This window comes from Petaurus breviceps, unplaced genomic scaffold, assembly GCF_028583685.1.
Source record: "Petaurus breviceps papuanus isolate PSGF00001 unplaced genomic scaffold, PetGlider_PUasm1.0 300, whole genome shotgun sequence".
NCBI classification, from domain to species: domain Eukaryota; kingdom Metazoa; phylum Chordata; class Mammalia; order Diprotodontia; family Petauridae; genus Petaurus; species Petaurus breviceps.
This window is the reverse complement of record NW_027186053.1, coordinates 15,069-40,199: the sequence shown is the minus strand read 5'-3', so window position 1 is coordinate 40,199 and position 25,131 is coordinate 15,069. Positions and strand designations below refer to the sequence as shown.

At 54.5% G+C, this 25,131-nt stretch overlaps 1 protein-coding gene across 1 annotated transcript in view; it reads right to left on the bottom strand.

Annotated features, from left to right (window-relative positions):
- Positions 1-10,511: 10,511 nt before the first annotated feature.
- Positions 10,512-25,131, bottom strand: part of LOC138167775 (ATP-dependent RNA helicase DDX1-like) — a 24,248-nt gene continuing 9,628 nt past the window's right edge. The window contains exons 8-25 of the mRNA XM_069096737.1: positions 24,872-24,948; positions 24,284-24,356; positions 24,120-24,196; positions 23,900-24,014; positions 23,050-23,188; positions 21,639-21,699; positions 20,547-20,645; positions 20,172-20,261; positions 18,857-19,045; positions 17,022-17,073; positions 15,525-15,671; positions 14,458-14,549; positions 12,972-13,044; positions 12,713-12,785; positions 12,578-12,620; positions 11,935-12,030; positions 11,578-11,698; positions 10,512-10,821 (exon numbers count right to left, since the gene is read on the bottom strand). Coding sequence (XP_068952838.1) covers positions 10,691-10,821; positions 11,578-11,698; positions 11,935-12,030; positions 12,578-12,620; positions 12,713-12,785; positions 12,972-13,044; positions 14,458-14,549; positions 15,525-15,671; positions 17,022-17,073; positions 18,857-19,045; positions 20,172-20,261; positions 20,547-20,645; positions 21,639-21,699; positions 23,050-23,188; positions 23,900-24,014; positions 24,120-24,196; positions 24,284-24,356; positions 24,872-24,948 — 1,748 coding nt within the window. The 3' untranslated portion in view covers positions 10,512-10,690. The remainder of the gene's footprint in view (positions 10,822-11,577; positions 11,699-11,934; positions 12,031-12,577; positions 12,621-12,712; positions 12,786-12,971; positions 13,045-14,457; positions 14,550-15,524; positions 15,672-17,021; positions 17,074-18,856; positions 19,046-20,171; positions 20,262-20,546; positions 20,646-21,638; positions 21,700-23,049; positions 23,189-23,899; positions 24,015-24,119; positions 24,197-24,283; positions 24,357-24,871; positions 24,949-25,131) is intronic.

Sequence of the window (25,131 nt, the reverse complement as noted above, 5' to 3'; positions counted from 1 at the left end):
CATCCAGACCAGTCCAGCCACCAAGCATGTATCAGATTCTGCTATGTGCCCGGCTCAATGCCAGCCACTGAGGATACCAAGAAAGGTCAACACTGTCCCTGACCTCAGGGGCTCCCAGTCTAATGGGTGAAGCAACTGAAAACAGCTCAGCATAGACAAGATATAGGCAGGGTGCTTTGGAGATCATTGCAGGACTGGAAAAGGCTTCTTGCAGAAGGCAGGACTTTAGCTGAGACATGAAGGAAGCCAGGAGCAGAGACGAGGAGAGAGGGCACAGCCTCTGCACCAAGAGGCAGCCAGTGTCGCTGGATTGTAGAGTACTTGGGGGTGTAAGGGCAGGAAGGGGCTGGGTTAGGGAGGGCTTAGAGCTAAACCGAGGACTTTATATGGGATCCTGGCAGTAGCTGGGGAGTCATGCCTCTGAAAGAATAGGAAGGTGGTGGAGGGAGGTGGTCATGTTGACAGCTTAGTGAAGGGTGGACTAGAGTAGGGAGACACTGAGGCAGGCAGACCCCCCCCCCAAACAGCTACTGCAGTGGTCCAGGCTGAGGTGATGAGGGCTGGCACCAGGCTGGGGGCTGGGTCAGAGGAGGGATGTTAGGAAGATAGAAACAACAGGAACTTGGCAATAACTGGGCCAGCTAGTGGGTGCTATAGTGCACAGAATGCTGGACCTGGAGTCCGCAAGATCTGAGTTCAAATCTGCCCTCAGGCACTTCCTAGCCGAGTGATCCTGGGCAAGTCACTTAACTTCTGTCTGCCTCAGTTTCCTCATCTATATAATGAGTTGGAGAAGGAAATGGCAAAGCTCCAGTATCTTTGCCAAGAAAATCCCAAGTGGGGTCACGGAGAGTTGGATTAGACTAAAAAAATGATTTAAAATGATTATAGGTGGGGGGTGAGTGAGAATGAGGAGCCCAGGATGACGCCTGGGTTGGGAGCCTGAGGGACTGGAAGGAGGGGGTGCCCTCCAAAGTTATAGGAAGATGGGGGGGGTAGGAGGTAAGATAATGATGCTGTTTTGGACATGCTGAGTTTCAGACGATGCTGGATGTCCATTTGGAGACGTCTGAAAGGCAGACTGGAGATCTGAGCTCAGCGGGGAGGAGGGGGCAGGGAAGGTAGGTTGGAGCCGCATCAGCATAGCGATGGTCATTAAATCATAGATGCTGATGAAGTCACCACGGGAAGCATCATAGAGGAAGAGCAGAGGGTCCAGAGGGACACCTGCGGTTAGAGGGCGTGGTCCAGAGGAGGATCCAGCAAGGAGACAGACCAGAAGCCATCAGAGGAAGGAGAGTGGGGGAGGGAGGGTCCTGAAAACCTAGGGAGAAGAGGGTACAAGGGGGGGAGACCGAGGCTGCAGCCATGGGAAGCTGCCTGTGCAGAAACGCCCTCTACCAATGCAGGCTGGTATCTTCTCTGACGTTCACCGTCTTCCAGAGTTGACCAGGGCACTAACAGGTGAAGTGACTTGCCCAGGGTCACACAGCCAGTACGTGTGGGAGGCCACATTTGAACTCAGATCTTCCTGACTCCAGGTCCAGCGTTCTGTGGCACTATGGCGCTCCCTGGCGGCCCATGATGAATGAGCAGAAACCCCTTCCCTAATGAGACCGGCCCACTTTGCCCAGTGTCTCCCAGATGTCTCCAGCTCTTTCCTGACTGGTTGAATCTTTTATATCCTTATCTCCTAACGTCCCTGGCACCTCCAACATTATAGATCCGTTTCCCAGTCTTGGTCCAACCCCTAAAAAAAAGATCCACAAAAGCCAAATGTGTTTTCAGTATGGAAGAGGAGCCCTTCAGCAGGCATCTGGGGCCTTTGTTTATGTTTTCAAAGCTTTGTTTTCTACCTGATGGTTTGGTAATTAGCCCCACAATCTGGCCTGGGGCCCGCAGAAATCAGCTCCATCCCTTCTTCACTGCCCTTTTCCCAGCTCCCCCTGCCCACCTACAGCTTCCACTGGGCACACTGTTCGTCCCATCATTCCCATGGCCAGGATTGATGGAGGTCCTGTGAAAAGTGACCAGACAGACCCCAACACCCCCGAAAGCCGCAGAGTGCAAGGGGATTCTCCGCAGGAAGCTGTCTAGGAGACACTCCTCCAGCCAGCCCCTAGAAGCCACAAACTGCTAGGACCTCAAAGTGACTGTAGGCCTCAGTTTTCTCATCTGTCAAGTTGGAAAATGTGTCCTTCATTTCACGTAGCTCTGAGAGAAGATAAATGAAAATCCTGTGGACTGGAAAGGTCTTGGAAATAGAGACTTCTAGGTCGCAGTAACCATGGAGCGCCTGCGGAGCCCCCCCAAGGAGGTACCAAGTCCAGCCTTTTGGGGGCAGGACCAGGGTTTCCCCCCAGCTCCCTCAAGAGGGATCAGTTTTCACTAAAAGGAAACAAAGCCGTCCCTGGGATGTGAATGACCCAAAGCCTCCTGTAGGGGCCCCTCCATGCTGGCACTGTGGGAAGACCACGGGGGTCACCACACCCTGACAACACCCACTACTCTTGCCACCTCACCCTACTGCTTCAGCGGAATCAGTCAGCAGTCGATGAATACTTATTAAGCACAAGACAAAGGTGAAGCATGGACCAGCCTCTGCCCTCGGGAAGCTTAGAGTCCACAGTCCCTTTGACTGAGTCCCAGTTTTACAGAACAAAGCCTTTTATGAAATTTGGAGTCAGTCAAGGGCCGCCCTTGAGGACCTAGAGGGCTCCCTGTGGCCTCGAGGCTACAGTTTCCCCAACCCTAGAACAGAAGGGACAAGGCAAAAGTTAAACTAGCTGGAATTTGGGATCACAGGACACAGAGCAGAAGAGGAGGCTCAGAAAGGGAGAGGGACCCATCCCCTCAGCAGGGACAGCCGAGAGGGCCTGGTGAAGGTCCCCAAATCAATAGGAAGGATAATTGTGGCAGCTCTCCTCTGGAAGCCCCTCCCTTTGTGCTGTCACAGGCCATCCTCTCCAGAGCCAGTCTGTACATGGTCTTGGAAGGTGGTCACCCCAATGGGCTGGGCACACCTGCAGGGCAGAGCCCAATTGGGAGGAAAGAAGCTTCCCTCTTAAAAGCCCCGAGGGTTTGGCAGCTTTCAGGGTCTGTTCTGCCACCTTTCAGGGTACCCCTATTGAGCCTGGCCACGGAACTGATGGGAAGAAGGATGTGGCCTCTGGAATCCCAGCACTTACACAGCACAGGGACTGGCACACGGGAGGCTGATGACTGGCCTGACCTGGGAGGGAGCCTGGCACCTCCAGTGAGTACAGGATGAGCCGAGCTCAAAGGGCCTGATCCTTCCAATAACAAATGCAGTTAGGACTGTCCAAGTAATGTCCATGGCCACGGAGGGCCACACTGGGAGGGAAGGGAAGAAATCTCAGAGGCAGACATGGCTCGGGGGAAGGGAGCGTAGTTGGATGATTCTGGCTGTGGGCACAGGGAGGTGGTGAGCTCCCTGTCCTTGGAAGTCTTCAGGCATTGGGGCTTCCTGGTCCCTTGGGGGTGGGTCACATGTTACCTGAGGTCAGTCTCTTCTGAAATCCTGTGCTCCATTCCACTTCCCAGACCCAAAGTGGATGTGACTGAAGATGCCCTCCCAGATAAGGCAGGATGGCTGAGCAGTGTGTGATCATGAGACTCAGCCCAGGCCGACAGGGCCAAAGGGATCCTGAAAGACAGCACCTGCACACAGCCCTCCACGCCTCGCCCAGAAAGATCTCCAAGGGGCTTTACAAGCCCTGGCCACTTATCCTGCTGCTGGAGAGAAAACACAGCTGAGGGGCCCAGACAGGCAGGACACAGCCACCCCCACTGAGCCACTGGGACCAGGGCCACGGCCACTGTTTTACCCTGGGAATCTCACAGAGTATGGGATTTGGCACACAGTGGGTGCTTAATAAGTGCTCATTGATTGACAAAGAAAGGAGATAATCTTCCTCAAGCCCAGGTCTGATCATACCATCCCCAGGCTCCAGAAGAGTCAATGGCTCCCTATTGCCTGTAGGAAAAACTACCTCCTGCTTTTCTCTGCGTGGAAAGCTCTGTACAAGCAGACTCCTCAGCCTACTGTCTAGCCTCTTGCACTTATTAGCACGTGCCCTGGGCCAATTCACTCCTTTGTTTTCGCAGCTACAGTTTCTTCGTCTATAAAATGGGATAATAACAGCACCGAGCTCTACCGCCTTTGGTGAGCAGCAGATGCCAATGTCTGTGAATGGCTTTGCAGATTTCGAAGTCTATGTAAATGCTCACTGAGTGTTAGCATTTTAATCATCTGCGTGGTCATGAGTGGGGGGTGGGGGGGAGGAAGCTTCCCGGAGGAGGCAGCCTTTGAGCTGAACCTTCTAAGAAGTGGAGGGGGGTTCTGAAAGGGAAGGGGAGGGAGGGCAGGAGAGATCAGAGGCTGGCCTAGGCGGCGGGGAGGGCAGGGCGCGCGGGCGGGGGGGGAGGGGGCACCCCCGGGCAGCGGGGCAGGGTGCATCCCGGGGCCGCCGGGACGGCAGGGTGCACCCCGGGGGGGACGGGGAGGGGTCACCCCGGAGGGCCCACCCCCAGGCGGCAGGGCAGGGAGCATCCCGGAGCACGACCCACCCGTCTGAGTCCGGGAGATGAGAGCATCTGCGCACAGCCCCCCACACCCCACCCCAGGCCGCTGTCAGGGTCCGAGTGGGGAAGGTCTCTAGCCGGCTTTGCGAAACGCAGATTGCTATCTCCCCCGTGGTGATGAGCTGCCCCGGGGAAGGGGCGTCTGCGGAGAAGTCACCTCCAACCGAGAACACAGGGGACTGGACGGGACGCGCAGCCGCTGCGGGCGCTGCCTGGGAAGGAAAGGCTGCGCTCGGTCCGGCTCTGCGCGCAGCTGGCCACCGCGAACTCCGTGGTTCCCACCCCCCGCCGGGATGCTCTCCCTCCTCATCTTCGCTTCCCTGACGCCCTCCAAGTCTCTGCCAAAATCCCACCTCCTCCGGGAAGCCCTCCCCACAGAACCTCGCTGTTTGTGGGAGCCTGTTTGCACGGGCTTCTGCCTTTGTGTCTCCCGTTGGATCGCAAGCTCCTCCGGGGCAGGGACGGCCTCTTGGCGCATCCCCTGCATTTAGCACTGTGCCCCGGACATGGGAGGTGCTTTAGGTTTACCCACGATGTTACGGATGCATGCAACACTCTCCCCGCCCCCCGCCGCAGCCCTCCGCCTCTGCCAAGGGAAGAGGAAGGTCTGTTCTCTCTTCCCTGTGTTTGCTGTCATTGCATGTACTGGATACGTGTGATATAGCGGCGTTCCCGCCCTGCCCACTCCCGCGGAGCCCTGGGCTGCTGGGGCCTGCTCCCGGGGGTCTCCATGATCAGGAAGTGGGAGTGGACAGGGGCCGGACGGCGGGAGTCCAGCTGCCCTCCAGGCACCAGGGATCACATCCGAGGTGACCCAGGTCATCGGCCTTCTGGGGCCTCCATTTCCCCCCATGGGGGTTGGGGCCTCAGTAGCTATGTGGGTTCTGACCTCCTACATCCCAGACCTGTCAGAGAGTCCCAGATTCAGAGGGTCCAGGGAGACTTAGGGGTGATCTCATCTCATCCTCTGAACTCCAGAGCCGGGGACAGCTCACCTGTGGTCACCAGCAGTACCTGTGAGAGGCAAAATCTGAACCCGGGTCCTCTGCCTGCAGATCCCCCCACCACAGCACAAGCACAGCCGTGCAGAGGCATTTCTGGGCCCAGCTGGGCAGCATCAGCCCAGTGTCCTCAGCTACTGTCTCCGGGACTGGTTCACAGCGGCTTCTCCCACAACCAGAGGCCATGCCCAGACCCGCCTGGCTCAGCTCAGCCAGGCTGCAGGACTCCTCATCTTCCCCCCAGGTCATAGTCTGCCTCTGAGGTACAGCCACGTGGAGGCCATGCCAGTGGAGGCCATGCCAGTGGAGGCCCCCATCGTTCCCCTCCCCACCTTAGTGACCCCTTCCCTGGCCATGTCTGCTGTGCGCCCTCTTAGAACGGAAGCTCTTCGGGATTAGGACTGTCTTTAAGGCTTCACACAGTGCTTGGCATAGCTGTAAGTGATTAATGATGTGTTCATTTATCCACTTCCAACTTGGCAACCGAGACTTTCTCTTTGGGCCCTGAGCTCATCAACCCCACCTGCAAGTCTGCTTTTCTCCTCCCCCTCCTCCTGACTTCCCATCTCCCCCCCCTCCTAGACATTGACTAGCTGCACCACTCTGGACAAATGCCTTCACCCCTCTTCTCTGAGCCTCAGTTTCCCCATCTGTAAAAGGAGGCTGATGGTAGTGCCTACCTACCAGGATTCTTGCAAGGATCAGAAGAGACATCTGTGAAATGTGTCCAGAGTCTACAGGTTCTATGGAAATGCTGCCCATCTTCATCATTCCTCCACCTTTCAGAACCCCTGGATTCCTCCAGGCCCAGCAGGGACACCACCTTCCACCCACAGGAAGCCTCTTCTGCCCCACCAGGGCCTCTTGCTTCTCCCCAGGACGCCTTTGGCTGGCCCTGGCCAGTGCAGCTGTCCCCACCAGCTGAAGCAGTCAGTCCATGAGTGTGCTGAGCCCTCACTAGCTCCGGCCCTTTGCTGATGGGTTAACTGAGGACACAAAGGGGGCCAAGCACAGGCCCATAACTAGGTGTGTGTAAGATGGGGACAAAAGACACTTCCTGCTGCCGTTCAGTTGTTTGCAGTCGTGTCTGACTCTCTGTGATCCATCTGGGGTTTTCTTGGCAAAAATACTGGAGGGTTTTGCCATTTCCTTCTCCAGCTAATTTTGTAGATAGGGAAACTCAGGCAAACAGGGTGAAGTGACTTGCCCAGGGTCTCACAGCTAGTAAGTGTCTGGGGCCAGATTTTCACTCAGGAAAGTGAGTCTTCCTGCCTCCAGGCCCAGCATCTAAGATAGTGCTGGCATACAGCAGGGGCTTAATAAATGACTATTGGCTGAATGAAGATAAGTTCTTTGAGAACAGGAAACAGTTCACTTTGGTACCATCAGCATCTAGCACATGGTAGGCCTGCAATGCCTGCTTGTTGATTGATCATGGACCATATCCAACAAGTGCTGCCCTACTGTGTGCCAGGCATATGTTAAAGGCAAAGATGAAAAAGGAAGCCAGGGCCCCCATCCTCCCTGGGAGAAATGCCAGGCACACAGATGACTACACACATTTTCACAGTTTTAAGTACAAAGTCCTCTCACCGGGCAGTGATGATGGACGGGGTCCTGTTGCCTTGTGATGGAATGTGTAAAGACTGACAAGCAAAGAAAAAAGATGCCCAGTCAGACAGACACATGGAGATGCATGAAGCACCTACTATGTGCCGGATATTGACTGGCAGAAGCCCCTGGCCGCTAGAGCTTACACTCTAACAGGGAGACAGTATGTAAGTGGCCAGGTCCATAGCAGGCAGCTACAAGCTGGGTAGAAGGTAATCCCAGAGGGAAGGTGCTCATGGGGGACAGAGCTGGGAAAGCCTCCCATGGAGGGTGGGACCTGAGCTGAGTCTGGAAGGAAACCAGGAGGATGAGGAGGATGTCAGGCATGAGGGACAGTCAGGGCAAAGGTACAGTGATGGGAGATGCCGCTATCTCCTTGTGGGAAGGGCAAGCTGGCCAATGCCCCTGGCTTCACAGACACGCCAGCAGGCTTGAGTATGCTCCCCCGACGTGGGAAACTTGTCTCTCCCAGGTTCCCTTAGGGAGACAAATTCAGACGAATTCCCCAGAGCGGGGCCTGACCCAGGTACTGAAGGGAGCCCAGGCCTCCTGCCCCAGGCAGGTGGCCACGTCCCTCTGACCCAGACATATGGTAGCACTCAGGCATGTCATCTACAGGGGATCCCTGAGGCCAGCAAACTGATCTCCTGCTGCCCTTGGTCTTTCAGTCCATATCTGTGCGCTCGGGTTAATTAAAATCAACATTCTTCCAATTTCACCCCTTATAAAATGTCTGAGAAACCTTGATGCGGCATGAAGCGTGACCTAGCTCAGCCACTGGCCCAGGAACAGCAGGCGCCCTCGCTGGGCCCTCCCGCCTCCGCGGCTCCCTCTGGTCTGGGCCAGGACCCTGCCTGGGCCCCCTCGGGTAGGATCGGGCTCCACTCTGATGCCACCCAGAGCCCAGAACTGGGCTGTTGGGGAATCCGGTGGCCTTGGGGTGGGGACGTGGAACTCCATCTCACCACTGGAGCAGCACCAAGGTTCATGTAATGGCCAGACCCCCAAAGCAGAAAGACAGGAGAGAGAGGACAGGCAGAGCCTGGGGCCTTCAGACTTGGTGGGCTCCGTTGTTATCCCCAAACAGGAGCATCTGGAAAGTATCTCCATGTAGGCAGAATCCCTCTCCCAGGAAGACTCGGTGCTGGTCATCGCCATGACAGTGAGGAACACCTTGGTACCAATAATGCCCTCACTGCTGTAGGCTCCCTTTGATATGGATAGATGATGAGAGAGAGACAGAGACAGAGAGAGAGAGAGACAGAGACAGAGACAGAGAGAGACAGAGACAGAGAGAGACAGAGAGACAGAAACAGAGACAGAGAGAGAGATTAGACAGATAGATGATAGACAAATGGATAGATGGATAGAGAAACAGAGAGAGAGAGACAGGTAAATGACAGACGTGTGTCTGTACAGATGGATGGATAGAACCTCTGTTAATCACTGTGTGCCAGGCATAGCGCCAAGTGCTAGGAATACAAAAAGACAGTTGCTGCCTTCCAGGAGCTTCCATTCCAGTGGGGGAGAGAGCACATAGGCAGAGAGCTGGTCTGAATGGGAGGACGACCTAAAGCTGGCCTAATGCCATTCTCTTCGCCATTGCATCTATGGAGGGATCCGGTCTGATCCTCGCCACTGGATAAGAACCGCAGGCTGGAGCTTTCCAGGGTCTTTTGCTCTCTTGGGTAGTTGAGCTCCTACCAACAACAAACTCTGAATCTCCTGTCCACCATTTGTGATCAGTTGGGTGATGGTATCTCTGTGGTCCGCTGTAGAAATGATTCACACACATTCACTAAAAGTTAATAAACACATTCAATAACTCCAAGAGAGTAGCAGGACATACCCCTGACCCACAAGGATCTTTTGCCCTCCAGCACATTACCAATAAAAGCTGAGAGGGGGCTCTGTAGATGAGTCAGAGAGACACGAGTTCGAATCCTGTCCCAGACACTCACTAGCTATGTGGCCTCAAGCAAGTGGCTTGACCTCGCCTTCCTGGGTTTCCTTATTTGTAAAAATGGACATAAAAAGAGCAAGAATGGGGGTGAGAGCATATGGCTGGCGGGCACAGCAGAGCATGGCACAAATGCTGGCTCCTGCCAAGGACACCCGGGCACATGCCCTGGTGGGTCTCATAAAGACTTCACAGGACAAAGCAGGCTCAGGCTGGCCCCTGCCCATGTTTTCCTAGTTGCTGTTTTTTTAATCCCGTCACTGGTTCCTTTGGCCCCCCTCCTCTGAGCCCCCCCCGAAAATTGATCCTGTGGCGCCTCCAAAACGGGGTCACTCTGATGCCACACTCCCTCTGCACGACCCTGGCCTGGCCCACTGCTCTGCCCCACTTCCTCCCAAGTCCGTCAGCACCTAAGGCGTGAGAGCACAAAGATGGCGGACAAGAGCATGGTGCCACTGGAACGTTGACCAGACTTCCCAATCTGACTTCGCCCTCTTTCCCCCCAGCCTTCCCTATTGGTCCCAAGGTCACCACCACCTTTCATCAGCCCAGAGCCCTCGGCCCACATTGAGGGGTCCGGACTGTGGTCACTGCCTTGTCTCTTCTGGCACTGCCCTGGTGCAGGCCCTCACCACCTCACGCCTGGACCTGGCAGCCGCCGCTGGGGGTCTGGCTCCGTCTGCCCCCAGCCCATCCTGCACAAGCTGTCAAACGCATCTCCTAAAGCACCAGCTGCCCTCATTAGCCCCAGCTCCATTCGGTCCAGTGGCTCCTTAGCACGTCCAGGGCCAAATGCAAAACGCTCCACTTAGACTTGGGGGCCTGGTCTTTTCCTGCCCTTCTGACACCTCTGCATCTCCCGACTCTGGGCCTTTGCTCGGGCTGTGCCACCTGCCTAGAATGCTCTCCCTCCTCGCTCTCTCTGCCTCCCAGCTTCTCCGGCTCCCTTCTAGTCTCAGCCACAGCCTCAGCTTGTGAAAGAGCCTTTCCTGATCCCCCTTCTGCCCACTTGTTCCAGCCATGTCAAGTTTTCCTGGCAGAGATACTGGACTAGTTTGCCACTTCCTTCTCCAGCTCATTTTACATTTGAGGACAGTGAAGCAACCAGGGGGAAGTGACTTGCCCAGGGTCACACAGCTAGGAGGTTTCTGGAGCCAGATTCAAACCCAGGGAGATGAGTCTTCCTGCCTCCAGGCCCGGCACTCTCTGCACTATGGTGCCACCTCGATGCCCATCCCACTGTCCCTACCTGACTACAATCAGCTTCCAGCTTAGATAGTGGTCAAGTTCCTAAAAAAAGTGGTCACAAAACAATGAAAGTAGGCGCATGAAAATACCGTCTTGAGGCTGGCCATTTTTATTTCAGACAATCGTTACAGAGGATTTAGACTCAAGCTCCTTGACATGCAGGAAAGTCAGCGTTACTACCAGAAAGACCAGCGTTGGGAGAGTGGCCTTCGGAGCCTGGGCTGAGCGTCCCCAGAGCAGCAGACAGGCCCGGGCCTTGTGCCTGTCAGAAGGTCCTGAAAAACTGGTTGGGAAGGTAGCCGAGGTGCAGGAACGACGTCTGGGCCTCCTTCTCCAGCGCTGCCAGCTCTTGTACTGTAGGCGCCAAGATGTCCACATGGCCTTTATAGGTCCCACCTGCGCCATACGTGTGCAGAGACCTCATCAGCAGGGCACCCCTGCCTCCAGCTGCCTCCCAGCCTCCCTCCCAAGCCCCCTGCCCCACCTGCCAGCCACCCCTCACAAGGTGAGGGCTCCCTCATCGCGTATTTTCAGTCTCTGGCCCAGATGTAAAGGGGAGAAGCCATGAAAGGCCCACAACTCCCCAAAGGAGCCCGCTCTCAGGATCCAGGCAGAGGGAACCTGCTGGCCACTCCTCAGACCAGATGGAGGGAGATGGGCAACGCCCCTGAGGCCTGAGATTTCTCCCACTCTTCCCACTCTGAGAGAGGTCCGTGTGGGGTCATCAACATCCCCTCTGCAACACAAGCTGGTCAGCAGGGGAAGGGGCTTTGGCCGAGAAGACCTGGGCAAAGCCGAATGATTAAGCCAACCCCTGCTGACAGCTAGATGAGCTTGGATACCCCAAAGAAGAATCACTGATTTTGTGGGGAGAATGTTCCAGTGTGAGGGGCTGTGTCCAGGAGAGAAAAGGAAACCACTTCCCCCCTCTCGGCCTCCTGGCCCCTCTGCCACGCCCTCTCTCCCAGGGATTCCAGCCCAGACTGGCATCAGCAAAGAAACAGTTCATGCACTTTGGGGGAAATGAGGTGTGGATGCTGGCTGCTTCTGCAGCCCACCTCCCACGACGGCCCCTCCCCAGGATCCGGATCCCACCGCAGAAACAAAGGAAGCCCTCCCTTCCCGGCTCCAGGACCAGGGCCGGGCACTCACCCCCAGCCGCTCTCTTCTGCCCGTAGGTCACCTTCCCATCAAACTCATCCACAGGGACTTTGATGTCCGGTTCCACTTGAGAGATGGTGCAGTTCAAGTGCTCCTCAATCTCAGACAGCAGCTGAAGACAGGGTAGAAGCGGATTCATTTTGAGAAGTTTCATTTCTCCCAAAGGCAGATTCTGCCTGTGCCCTGGTGACCTGCTCTGCCCCCCAAAGTGCAGCAGCCCCCACTCTCCAGGCCGTGGCTTGCCCTTTCAGCAACCCCTCGCCCACAACGCACTCTGGACACCCTGGGCTGGGAGGCCAGGAAGTGGACGATGGCCTCTGCAGCTTGCCGACAGGGGGGCGCTCCTACCTGCATCTCATTGTACCAGATGGTGCAGCCGCCATCCTCCTTCAGCCTTGTGTTATAGCATCCCTTCCCCCGGCTGCTGCACACGTGGTACCAAACCTAAGAGAAACGGCAGGAAATGGAGCTCAGGACCAGCCGAATGACACCAGGCCTCTGCCTTGGATGAGCTGTGCTCCCACAGACAAGAGCGAAAGGCTGGAGACCGGCCCCAGCTCCGGGGCCAGACCAGAAGCGTCTCCAGCTGGTGGCAGGCACGGGCTGCCATTCTCAGAGAAATAAAACAGGTAGAAGCCCCGGCTTTGGGGGCACACGGAGGAATGCAGCCCAGGGAAGCAGGCTCAAGAAGTTCTGCCAGTGTTCTCTGGAGGAAGGCTTTTCACACTTGGCATTAGTTAGCGTCACATTAAAGCTACTGTGAGAAATCAGATGCTGCATGTTTTATTCTAGAAGGTCATTCTCTTTTTTTGCCTTAAGAAGGTGAAGAAGAGACATCATAAAGTTCTTTATTAATAACTTAGAAGGTGGGTAATAGAATTCAGTTAAATGCAAAAAAAAAACCCAAACAAAGCAAAAAACCTCCTCCCTTTATTTGAAATACTTAACTGCCCGATGTGTGTGTCAAAGAACAGTCACACAGAATGATTACCTTCTCCTTCTCAGTCGCCACCAGGGACACAGCCAGACCCATTCTGAAATGATTCAAGGGCCCGCGTTAGAACTTACCCCTGAAGCACACAAAGGGCCCCAGTGACCCCAGCCCACACCCCAAGGCCAGCGGTACCTTTCTGCTCGGCCAACTCGGCCAATCCTATGGACGTAGTTCTGCTTTTCATCGGGCAGGGTGACATTTATGACTGGAAGTATAAACAATTATCACCAATGACCCACCAGCTGCCCCCACCCCCACATTTCCAAATCCAATCCTCTGCCTTCTTTCCATCCTAAAGGTCACTTCATGTGCTTTTAAGTGGCACAGCTTGCAATCCTTGCAAGTTATGGTCTACAAAGCAAGCCCATGTTTGAGTTATCTGTGAATTTACCATAAGGAACCCCATGGATGTCAATCCCTCTGGCAGCCACATCGGTGCAAATCAGAAACCGTACGTCTCCTTTCTGCAGAAAGAGAGGGAGGGAAGGAGAAGAGGGGAAGGGCCATCATTCACTCCCCTTTGGAGACCAGCACAAACACCTGCCTTCCCAGGAATGGAGGCCTTGAATGACCAGACCTCCAGGGGCCAGGATTTACCAGGAGGACTAAACCCTGAATTCTCAAGCAGGCCCCTGACCTGCTACAACATATAATTCTGATGAGTAAACCAATCCCTTCTTCTCTCTCTCTCTTTCCCTTCCCTTCCCTTCCCTAAAAGGTCATTCTTTGAACAGTAACTTAGAACAGGTAACATGGAGCCAGGAAAACCTGCTTGCAGCCCAGCCTGGCTCCAGGGCCCTCCTCCCTCCCTGGCCTCTCTGAGCTGACTCATCTGTAAAATGGGAATAACCCAATATGGCCCTCGCAGCGCTGTAAGGGAAGAAAACTCTGTCTTTAGAAGGCATATGAATGTGAGAAGTCGCTAGCTGGCAATCACAGCGTAAGATTAAATGGCCCCAAGTATGAGCCTTGATTTTCAGCTTGTTCACTGCTTTTGGTGAAGGGACTTTCCTGATGCTGAGCTGAGGCCACTTCCAGGCCTGTGCTCATCAGGGCAGCTTGACTGAAGGAGCCCAGCAAGTGGGGGAGGAGCAGAGAAGCCACAGTCTCCCGTGGGCACTGAAGCCCCAACAAAGGCCTTCGGGCTGGAGAAAAGGGGAGGGGGAACTAGCCCAGGGCCCAGGCCCTGCCCCCTCTCTGGGATGTGTTCCACACACAAAGGCCAAGGTTACGGCACTTAGGGACCTCCTTCAGGCCGTGCCCCATGGGCAGTGCTGATGGCGCATCTCACTGGAGCCTCACAACCCCCGGCAGGGAGACGCTGTTCTTGTCTCCATAGGGCATCCCACAGCTTAGGCCCAGGGCATCCACAGGTCAGCACTGCCACAGAGCACACACACTGACTACAGACTCTCACGGCCCATGCACCATCATGAGCCAGCCTCCAGCAACACTGTCCTCTGGCAATGACCTGAGGCGCACGCTGGGAAAGCAAGTGAGGGCCCTGGGGCAATCTTCCTGGAAGGCCCCGGATGTTGGGGGGCACCGGAAGACAAGGTACTAGGGGGAAGGAGGGTGGCATCAGCGCTCCTGGGGAAGATCTGAGATCATTCCAACTAAGAATGCTGTCAGAGCAGTGCCAGCGTGCAGCCAAAGGCTAATGAGGCTGCCCAGGGCCAAGAAAAGGGCTGATCTGGAACCTGGATTCAAGTCCTAGCTCCAAGACTTTCCATCCCTGGGACCCCACCTGAGCAATGGGGCCACAAGCCCTGGGCCCCGCTATCTGGGGGATGGAGAAGGGGAGGGCCTGCCAACTTCTGGGAGTGGCGCTGCTCTCGAGTCCACCCGTCCTGCTTGCCTGCCGCGAGCATCAATACCTTAAATCTCTCCAGGTTCTGCTTCCTCTCGTGAGGTTTTCTGTCCCCATGAAGACAAACACAGGAGAACTGGTGTCCTTTCTTGTCTGGCCCTGGAGAAAAGCACACTCACCCTGAGCCCTGAGAATGAGAACGAGACGACGGACTCGGCCAACGCTGGGCATGCTGCAGAAGACTCCCCCACGTGACCACCAAGCACAGAGAGCCCAAGGCTGCGTGGAGGGGAAATCCAGCCAAGATGAACTCCAGAGACCAAGAGGGAGGGCCGAGGCCAGCGCGTGGCCTCCCCTCTGCGGCGTCACTCACCGCCAAGCACCCTCGGCTGTGTGGGCACCAGAGAGGAATGGGAGGAAGCCCAAAGGCTGTGGGCCGGCCCAGGACCCTCACAAAATCCCCAAGAACCAATGTTGGCTACAGGAGCGGCAGGATTTACCAAGGCTGGGACAGGCCAGTGGGCAAGAGGAGGGACCAAAAAAAACAGTAACAAGCAGCCCCGAGAGCTTAAACCCCCAACAGCCTCCCTGGACTGCTCAGGATGAGGGCACAGCCCCCTAACCTCACAGGGCCCCCAGGACAACACTGGCCCCAGATTCCTAAGGAGGTCTGCTCAGGGAGGGAAGGTGAGATTTCACTGGATACACAGTGACTCTCCTGCAGACCTCGGGTCTGGGTGTGGATGCTGCCCTTAGCTTCAGAGGAGGGGCTGGAGCAGGGTAGGGCTGCTCGGGCCTGGGGACTCTCCCTCCATAAACACCAGACTTTTAGAAGCCAGGGCAGACAAGAAGGAAGCGTCTATTAAAGAGATGGCCTTGCCCCTTTGGAACAAGGCAGACAACCTTTCTCTCTCTAGAGGCCGTGCATCAGAACAACAAACAGTCTGTTCTTCCCAAGTTTATCAGGAGGAAATTTCCCCCTTTTTCCCACAGGTAAGGATCCAGGAGATCTGGTCACCACGCATGCTGTTAAAGGCAGCCGATGCCCTGGGTTCTGACCACACACTTCTGCAAGGCGTCTGATCCTTCAGTCAGAGAAACATTCAAGGCCTATTTCAAGTGAGAAAAACTTGCCTCCTCCTTGCTGCATGAAATACTGTTCCAAGTTGTCACAGTCTATCTTGGTCCTGCAGAAGATAATGGCTTGGTCCATCTTGTGCTCCTTGATGGCCCGGACCGTGTACTCCCCCTTCAGGATCTTTATGGCTTCAGACCACATCTCTGAAACCAAGCACAAAGGAGACAAGACCCAAGGTAACATTGGCACACATTGGGACCGCCCTTCAGCAACACCCAGGGCTCAGGCCTCCAGCCATGCCAGGACCTGAGAAATACAGACAGGTGCTCTATGCAAACATACTAAGTATGTGTGCATAAAAGCTCCCAGCCCGAGGTCACTTCCTTCCCAACTTAATGCTGTTGTAGCTGAAACAATCTGACACATAACATCAGCAGGCGGTGTTTGGAGCTTTGTCTGGCACTTCATCAGATGGGAGCCCAGTCGGCTTTCTCATTCTGGCTAAATCCCTGGGCAGTTGGCGGGCACAGCAGGTAGAGGGCTGGGCCTGGAGTCAGGAAGACCCAAGTTCAAATCTGCTCCTCAGACCCTTAGTAGCTGGGTGACCCTGGGCAAGGCACTGCACCCTGCTTGCCTCAGTTTCCTCATCTGTAAAAAGAGCTGGAGAAGGACCCAGCAAACACTCCAGTATCTTTGCCAAGAAAACCCCAGATGGGGTCACACAGTCAGACACGCCTGAACAACAGCCCATTAGGTTTTCATCTATACTCGTGAGGATCCGCCCAAACTCTGGAGGCTTCCGCTTGACTCGGTGTCTCTATCAGCCGAGGCAACCCACAAAACGCCCCAATCTGTTTGCTGTTTTTGAAAAGCCACCTTCAGGAAGCTAAATGGGATATCCCAGTGCAGCACAGCAGCTCTCTGACCGAGCTAGGCAGGAGCTGCTATCACTGTCCATCTAGGAAGAGCTTCCATCCCGGGAGCTCACGGCAGAGAGATCACAGGGCTGGTCCGGGCACATTCACTGTCCCCCGTACCAGCTTCCTCCCCACTCCCAACAAAGGCCCTTGGCACGCTCCGCCCTCATCCTTCCCTTCTCCAAAGCTCAGCTCGGGGCCACCTCCTGGCCCCAGACTCTACCACCTGTCAGCGCTGCCTCCCAGACTCCCCTCCACGATTATCCCCAGCTTATGCTGCCCCCACCTTGTTGAACTGTTACTTATTGGCTTATGAGCCCCAAGACGATAAGGACCTAGTTGGTGCTTAACAAATGCATCTGTACAAAGGTATCCTGGATCTGCTTCCTTCTCTGCCCAGTGTAGCCCCCAGTGTAGCTTGATGCCAGGGACAATTTTGTCTTTGGAACCCCAGGGCCTGGCATGGGGCCTCAGGGTCATAACGGAGCTTAACTGAATGTACGGGGACAGAAGCTGGCAGCTGAGCAGCCCGGAGGGGCCACAAGGCAGGTCTCAGATACCCAGACGGGGGAGGACAGGGCCCCAAGGGGTGCCAGATCACCTTGGCCGCGCACCTGCAAGGCCACCCTCACTCACCGGGGCTGTTGGCTCCAGGTCTGGTGTTATCTTTGGCATGGACTTCGTCAGTCTACCAAACAACAACCAAAAATCAGGATTTAAAACACGTTTTTAAAAACATATATAGTACATGTGCGCACACAGACACACACACCACAGATACACAGACACAGACACACACGCCACAGACACAGACACACATGCCATTAGACTATTCTGCGACTGACAGTCTTTGGGGAAGTAAACCGCTTAGATCAGGCATTGAATTTCCAAGTTCTTAACATCAGAAAAACGTAGGCTCCGTGAACAAGGGACGGCGGGGAAATGGCAGCAGAAGCCAGGAGATGGGGGCTTGTACCAGATGGCCCCAGGCCCCCTCCCAGCTCAGCTCCCACAAGAAGTGCTTCTGGAAAGCTGTGAGGACACACTGGGCAGGACACACCAAACGGCCTTCCTCCAGGCAGGCTGGTGGGCTGTGCCCCCTCAGGGCATCCCCTAGGCCTCTGGCAGCGTGAGCTTCTGGGCTGATGTGTCACTGCCGACTGAAGGCCAATACAGTCAGTGTAAATGCACCAAGGTAAAAAAGAGGGCAACAAGCCCCAGCACAGTGTGGGAGGACCCCATGCAAGGGAGCCCAGGTCGAGAGGCCTTAAGCGCCAAGCCAGAGCAATCTGGGAACCACAGACAGCACTAGAGCATGGGAGGGACCTCACAGGCCTGAGCCTTAGGAGCGGTCAGAGACCCCAGAAAGCTACAGACTGGGTCCTGGGGAGCAATGACAGGGGTCCCCACTACACTGACAGATTCATAGCAACAGAATTCAGACACTGCCTGGAGACAAGGGTAAAAGCAGGGAGAGGCCAGGATGCCTCCACGACTACAGACAGTCACAGACTCAACGAAACAGAAAATGTGGAGAAGGGGAGAGGTTAGAGGCTGAAAATGGTGAGTTCTGTCTTGGCCAAGGGCTTGGAATTCAGGAGCCATGGTCGACCCAAACACCAAAGGAGTTCCCAACAAATGGCCACCCAGGTTAGGCCTGAAGACTCCCAAGGACGGGAACTCCCTCACCCTGGGGCAGCTGTTCCCTTTTGGGGCATCTTGATGCTTTGTTTTTCCCTGACAGTGAGCCCCAAACCTCCCCCCACCACTCCTGCTTCTCAATCCTGCCCCAGGGGACAGCCCTTCCCCCTCTCCAACACAGGCCTCTCTCCTCAAGGCTACACAGCATGGGAGCCAAGGAAATCACCAAAGGGGGGGGGCCATGAGAGTCCTCTGGGCAGACCCCAAATCGAGGAGGCCGGTGACAAGTTAGCAAAGAGCCAAAAAGCAGGCCACAGAGGATGAGGAAAAGGAAGTGAGCATGTTCAAAGGAGGCCAGAGAAGGCTCTGGGAAGGGCTGACCCTCCCCTTCGTGTGTCTGAAGGGCATGAAAAGTGTCCTGCCCAGCTCAGCCCTGGAGGGCAGGGGATGCTCCAGGACACGGCGGGGACCCTCAGGGCTCTCCTTCAGCCACATCTGGAACACGGACTCCGAGGTCCGGTCTCAGACACAGCCTCAGCCTCTCCTTCCTCTCCCGACCTGACACTGTCTGAGGCCCAGCCCAAGGGGCACCCCCTCCTTAGACCTGTCCTCGTGGCCTCAGCCTCCACCGTCCCTCTGAAACCAGCCTGCGTTTACTGGGGCTTCCTCCCACAAAAGGCAAGCTCCCTGAGGGGAGGGACCATTTCCCCTGGGTCTCTGCGCCCCCCATGCTGAGCAGGAACTGCTCGGGAGGCCACAGCTCTGTGGCTGCCCTGCAGTTCTCAGAAGCTGGTCATCCACCCACCCCGTGGGCCCGGCCTCACACGTACCCGGATGTGGTTCTGGCCCAGCCTCTCCCACAGTCTGTCCGTTTTGGGGTTCACAGGAACCACAACGTGGTGCACAGTTTCAGGGACCGAGTCCTCTCCTTTCAGATCCACCCAGGTAGGGAAGTGCATGATCTTCTCGGAAAGCTTCTTAACATCAAAAGAGTGGAGAGTGGCCGAGCAGACGATGACCTGAAGCACAGAAGAGGGGCCGTGGTCCCACCACAAACAGCCCTGACACCCCCCAGGGCTGTAATGCCTCGGATGCCCCGAGGAGGTCAGAGTCTGCAGCCACATCACCAGCACCGTCAGAAATGCTGTGACACTCCCGGGATGTACGTCCAGGAGCCTCCCTAAAACCAGTGGGGAGTGCCTCGGGACAGCTCCACGTGGGGGAAAGATGAATGTCCTAAAGGCCTTGTCTTGTGCGAGAGCAGAGGGTCCCAAAGTGATGCTGCCCCTGGGGGGCACTAGAAAGACCCAGGGAGGCAGTGGCAGCCTCGGGTGCAATTGGGGGGCACTGAATAAAAATAAGGGGGCAGTGGAAGCATAAGGAAAGAAGAAAAGAAAGATTTAAAAACCATTCAAACAAGTTTCATCTGTTGTGTAACAGAGAAAGTCATAGCAATAACATTGTTTTCCAAATAAACACAAAAAATGTAACCTATGAGCTCTCAGTTTAGGTAAGTCCGCCAACAGGTCATAACAAGCAAGTGTTGGCAGGTGAGTGTGTCATGCACTGCTGGGAAGGCCAGTGTGCGTCAGCAAAATATGTGCCTGTAATAACACAATACTATATGGTTTACATGATGTAATATTGTCCTATCAAAATTTCAATGCAGAAAAAAGCCACAAATTTGCAAAAAATTATTAAATTTAAGATGTATCATTTTTTTAAAATATATTTTCTGTTGTTTTTTTTTTAAATAATGAAAATTTTTTTTAAATTTTGAAAAAACCATCAATTGGTTAAAGAAAGCAGATTTCCAGAGGGGTGCAGAATGATTTTTTCAAAGGGGACAGAAGGCCAAGTTTGGGGGCTTCAGGGCTAGAGCTTTTCAGCGTCCCTGCTCTTAGCACTCTGAGGCTGTAAAGCTCTTCGGGCCTGCTGTCCCATTCCTCTCATCTCCCCCGGCAGGGGGGTCTTCATGCTGGCAAGGAGGGACTCCGGAGGCAGCCCCTCCCCAGTCACAAGCAGGGCTCACGTGCCACTGGAGCTGGGCAGCCAAGAAAGGACAGAAAACAGCCCCCAGGGCTGGCACCCTGCTCCAGAAGACAGTGTGTGTCCCATAGAAAAGGCAACAGACATGCTTGGTACCTGAAGTCTTTTTCCATCAGAAGTAATCTGAGGAATTTGATTGTGCATCCTATTGATGAAGTCGGAATAGCCCTGGGAAAGAAGCCCATCCTGCAGGGAAAAGAAACAAGTTCTGTGAGCAGCCCATCGCGTCTGGGCCCAGCACTGAACCCTGAGTGAAGGGGGAGAGGAACGAAGGCCCACACTGCAGTGAGTCAGGAAGCGCTCAGGTCTTGGGATTAATCCAAATGTCAAGTATTCCTTTTACTTTCAAAAGAAGCAGACTCTCTTATGGGATCTGACCAAGTCATAAATTCAACCTTGGACTCCCCACCACTAAAACCACCTCCCCCACCCCAAACCAAAGACCAGAAGCTGGTTTTCCCCAAAGCTCACAGCTTCATCCAGAACCAAGAAGCGAATCTGGGATAAGTTGAGTTTCCCAGTGGACACCAAGTCATCCAGCCTTCCCGGAGTGCCGACCACAATGTCCACCTGAAGGTCACGAGGGGAGAGGCCGAGTCAGAACAAACACACACAGTGAAGAACCCCCGCCGGCAAGGAACAGACAGAAAGAGAAGTGATGGCAAAGCAGCGAGGCCTCGACGGCCTGGGCCACAGCCCAGGATGCTAAGATCGCTTCTTAGGAGGCTTGGAAGGAAAAGTTGCCGATTTTTCTTCCCTATGTTTCTATTAAAGCGAATGGTCAATTCCTGAGCAAACACCAGATGAGTGACAGATGAACAGGGGAGGGAGAGTCTGTCTGGTTTTGTTTTTCTGGCAACAAATTCCGGAGAGTCAGTCCACCTACCATCATCCCTCTTCAATCCAAACACTCGATTGCTGTGCCCTGAATACCCATCAATGACAGTACTACTGAGGAGCAGTGATGAGAACACTGAGACCCCCCAGGGGTACTGGGATGGAACGACTGCACCAACATCACACAACTGGGACAGGCGAGAGTCGGCTAAAGACGCAGGACCCCACTGCCTCTGCCCGCAGCTCTCCTCCGCTGCAGGCTCAGGGCAGCTGCCTGGGCTGTGGGCGGGGCTGTCCTGCTCAGTCCCAGAGAGGTTCAGAGCCAGGGGAGGCCACAGAGCAGTCAGCGTCAGCAGCTCCAAAGGCCCAAAGCCCAGAGAAGCTGCAATCTGCAGCAGCGGACGGAGCGCCCAGAGGAGGGCCTTCCAGATCCTGAAGCCCTGACGCAGTCAGGGTGTGATCTGGGCTCGCCCATCTGGCCAGGGTGCTGACCCACTCAGCCCCTCCCAGACGACAGAGCAACAGCTCCGGTTGGTCTTGCAGGCCTGTCGGACGTCTGCTGCAGGAGGACTGAGGGCATGGGACTGGTGCATAAGCTTCGTCAATGTGGGAGCTCAGGGCAACCCGCTGCAGCCGTGAGGAAAGGGGTCCAGAGAAGCCTGTGCCCTCAGCCCCCAGCACCAAGAGGGCAGATGAAGGGGGATACCAAGAGGCTAGAGAACTCACCCCCTGCTCCAGGACAGAGAGCTGATCCCGGGCTGCCACACCACCGATTATCAGAAGCTCCCTAAGAGAAAGAACAGAGCAAAGATCATGCTGGGGTGCCAGAGAACAAGACACAGGCCTGGCCGGGGATGGAGGAGCCTGACCGCCCTTGGTCAAGGCCCACCGTGTCCCTCACAATCACGCACATCCTCGGTGGGGCCAGAGTGAACCACAAGTCAGGAGGCACAGGACACACGCAGTCTTCTCCTCCTGGCGCCCAGAGGACCCCCCAGCAGCCTGCGGTCAGAGATGCCTGACTGACCCTCCCCCAGAATGTTTCTACCCAAATGCCACTTCCTCCAGGAAGCCTTCCCTGATGTCTCACACTCAAGCCTGGGACAGCCTCACCTAGAGTCTGTCTGCACCTGTAGGTGCTTAAATACAGCCCTGGGTGGTGGGGATGCGGTGTGGGTCGTGTTCCCTGATTAGGCCATAGCTACAGGGTGGACCCAAGGAACCAATCCAAGCTTTCCCTGGCCCTCTGCTGACACCTGACACTCTCTCCTACTGTATCCTGCCCTGGAGGTGAGAGGTGGAAGAGCCTTGGGAAGTCAGGAGGCCTTGAGCCTGCCCCACTCGTAGGATCAGGAAGGGCCCGGGCACTCTCCCCATGGCTGTCCCAGAGCTCCATGCCTGGGGTCTGACCAGGCTGGGACAGTCCTGTATGGCACAGGAGAAGGATGCTCCACTCGCCAAAACGAGCCCAGCTTTCTGTGACTGCTCACACGTACCCGTGGTGTGCTGTGGGTCTAATGTGTGCTCTCCTTCTTATTATCTTATGACACACACATCTACACAGAACGTCTGCCACGCTGGTGTTTCTGCAGCCCGCCTCTCAGCCCTCATGCTAAGGCAGGAATGGGCCAGCAGCCTGCTCTAGCCTAGAGACAGAGAACCTGCGGCCTCAAGGCCACAGGAGGCCCTCTAGGTCCTCGGGTGCAGCCTTTTATGAATGGGATTTGATCTGTGAAGTCTGGGGTCAAAAGGCTGCACCGAGGACCTAGAGGGCCTCCTGTGGCTTCCAGGCTGCAGGTTCCCCACCCCTGCACAAAGACCAATTGCCCTAAGCCTTCCAGAGGCTGAAGGAAGAAAGGCCCAGGGAGCCGAGGCAATCTTGGTGCAAGCAGGCCACACTCGCCCTCTGAAGGAACGAGAACTCTGCCAGTGAATGAGCACTTGAAAATGCCTCTAGACAAACAAAAACCAAACCCCCCGTGCTGCTTCTGGGGCTGTAGCTGAGCCTGATGATCATCTGAATCCCCCAACTCTTGGGAGGTTCCTGAGTGACCAGGGTGTCCCTCGGCGCTCCCCCAAGTCTAACCCCGGCTGCACTGAAGGACACGTGGGGAGGCCTCCCCGGGAGCCCACTTACCTCAGCTTCGGGTTATCCACGTATTTCTTAAACTGCTTGACATTATTCAAAGTCTGCTCTGCCAGCTCCCGGGACGGCTCCACAATGAGGGCCTTGGGAGCATTGGGAAGAAACTTGGTCTGTGCCACCTGCGCACTTCCTGTGAGATAAGAAATGGCCAATGGGCTGTGCTTGACGGGCACAGGAGGGGAGGCAGGCCGGGACAGCTCCCTTCTGAGGCCTGGCACTTGTCCAGCACCTCTGGAAGATGTCATTCACCCAATGCATTCCCTGTTCGTGTAAGACCTGGGCCCCAAGAATGACCCAAGCTTTAAAGTTTGGGAAAAGCTTCCCAGCTGGGAAAGGATGCATTCCTGAAGGCCTTTAGGAGGACCAGCTAACCTTGCCCCATGTGGATGCCGGCCTCATCAATGGTGTTTCACAGTGAAACTCACTAATACAATAGAAGGGAACCCCACAATTAAAAATACATAAAGGAAGCCCCCCCCCCCAGGTGGAAAATGTCAAATGGCAATGGCCAGGTCCCTCAGCACGGCCTGTGCACGTGGAGCCGCCTGAGCGCTAGCAATGAGCTGCTGGAGAACGGTGGGGGAGGGGGTCCTGCTGCTGTGCAGAGGCCGGGGCTGCTGTGCCCTGCCTCACCCCACACCAGGCAAAAGGACCACCAGGTTCCCGCTCTGTCATCAGTCCAAGACAGACACGAATCTCCTGGCAGCCAGCAATTAACGCCTACTGGTCACCCTGTTCCTGGAGCTCAGGAGCCTGGGCATCACAGCCTCAGCCACTGGTCCCCAGGACAGTGCCCACAGTGGCCGGGCCCCCCATCACACCACAGGCCCCAGCGCAGCACCTGTGTGTTGAGATTTCACAACGTGACCATCCGAAGCCTTGCTGAGTCCCACAAATCCGTCTTTAGGGGGGAATTTAAATTCCTCTTCACCAAAGTTAAATTTCAGTTCAGCATTCTGAAAGAAGTAAAGGAAAAAGTCAGAATAGACAAACGGCACTGAAAGGGCACAATACTGAAGAGCTGATTGTGATCAGGGCATCATTTTGCACTAAAACGTTACCTTTAAGACACATGAAGCAAAGAAAGCTTGGCTCTTCAGGTGGGCTGGTATTTCGAAAGCTAGACCGAGCTCTTTTCCTTTAGAGAGAGGACAGAGAAAATGGCCAAAGTCAGTGAAAACAAACACCGAAATCTCCTTCTCCAGAAAACGCCCAAAGAACTCACCATTTTTTGAGAACTTGACCCGCCCTTTGTCAATATCCAGGTAACATCCAATTGTGTCGTGCATGGTGAATTCCTAAAATGGCAAAAAGGAAAAAGCGCAAAGGAGTTATTAACAGCAAACTTCACCATCAAAACCAACTTTGGGAACATTATCTACAAAAACTGCTTTGCAATTTTTCTATACATCTTTGTGAGATGAACCGTATAAATTTAGTAGCACAAATTGAGATTACTGGGCTTCAAAGGGGACTAACACAAAGGAATAACACTATTAAATTGGTCTAATATTAAAAATGAAACTAATGTTTAAAATATTAAAATCAAGGAAAAATTAAAACAATGCTGACAGGAAGTTTTACATGTTTTCACGTGACTAATAAATGGCAAAATTATAAAAATCCAAGTATAAATGAATATCACTATATTAATTTTTTTTTTGTTGCAATTTTGCGTTGCTTAACCTAAAACCAAATGTTTCATGGAAAGATGTTAAAAAACTTTCTTCCTTAAAACTTCTATTTACATATTACTTTTCTGAGTGACTAAAAGCTGCCTAAGAATGAGATATTTCAACAAATAACAGCTTACCTCTCCATAACTGTCAAACTGTTTGTTGTGGGATTTTTTCCCAGTTCCACCAAAGCCAAAGCCAAATTTGTCAGTCCCTACGTGAAGAAACTTCTTATTAAACCATAAAAAATGAGACTTTCACCAACTTTGCACTTAAGTTACTAATCTCTATCAACACATTAACACCACCAAACTTAATCGCTTTCATTTGTCAACACCCTCCTCTCTAGCATCAGAACTGACACTGCCCATTATGGCCAGTCCCCAATCTTCTCTCT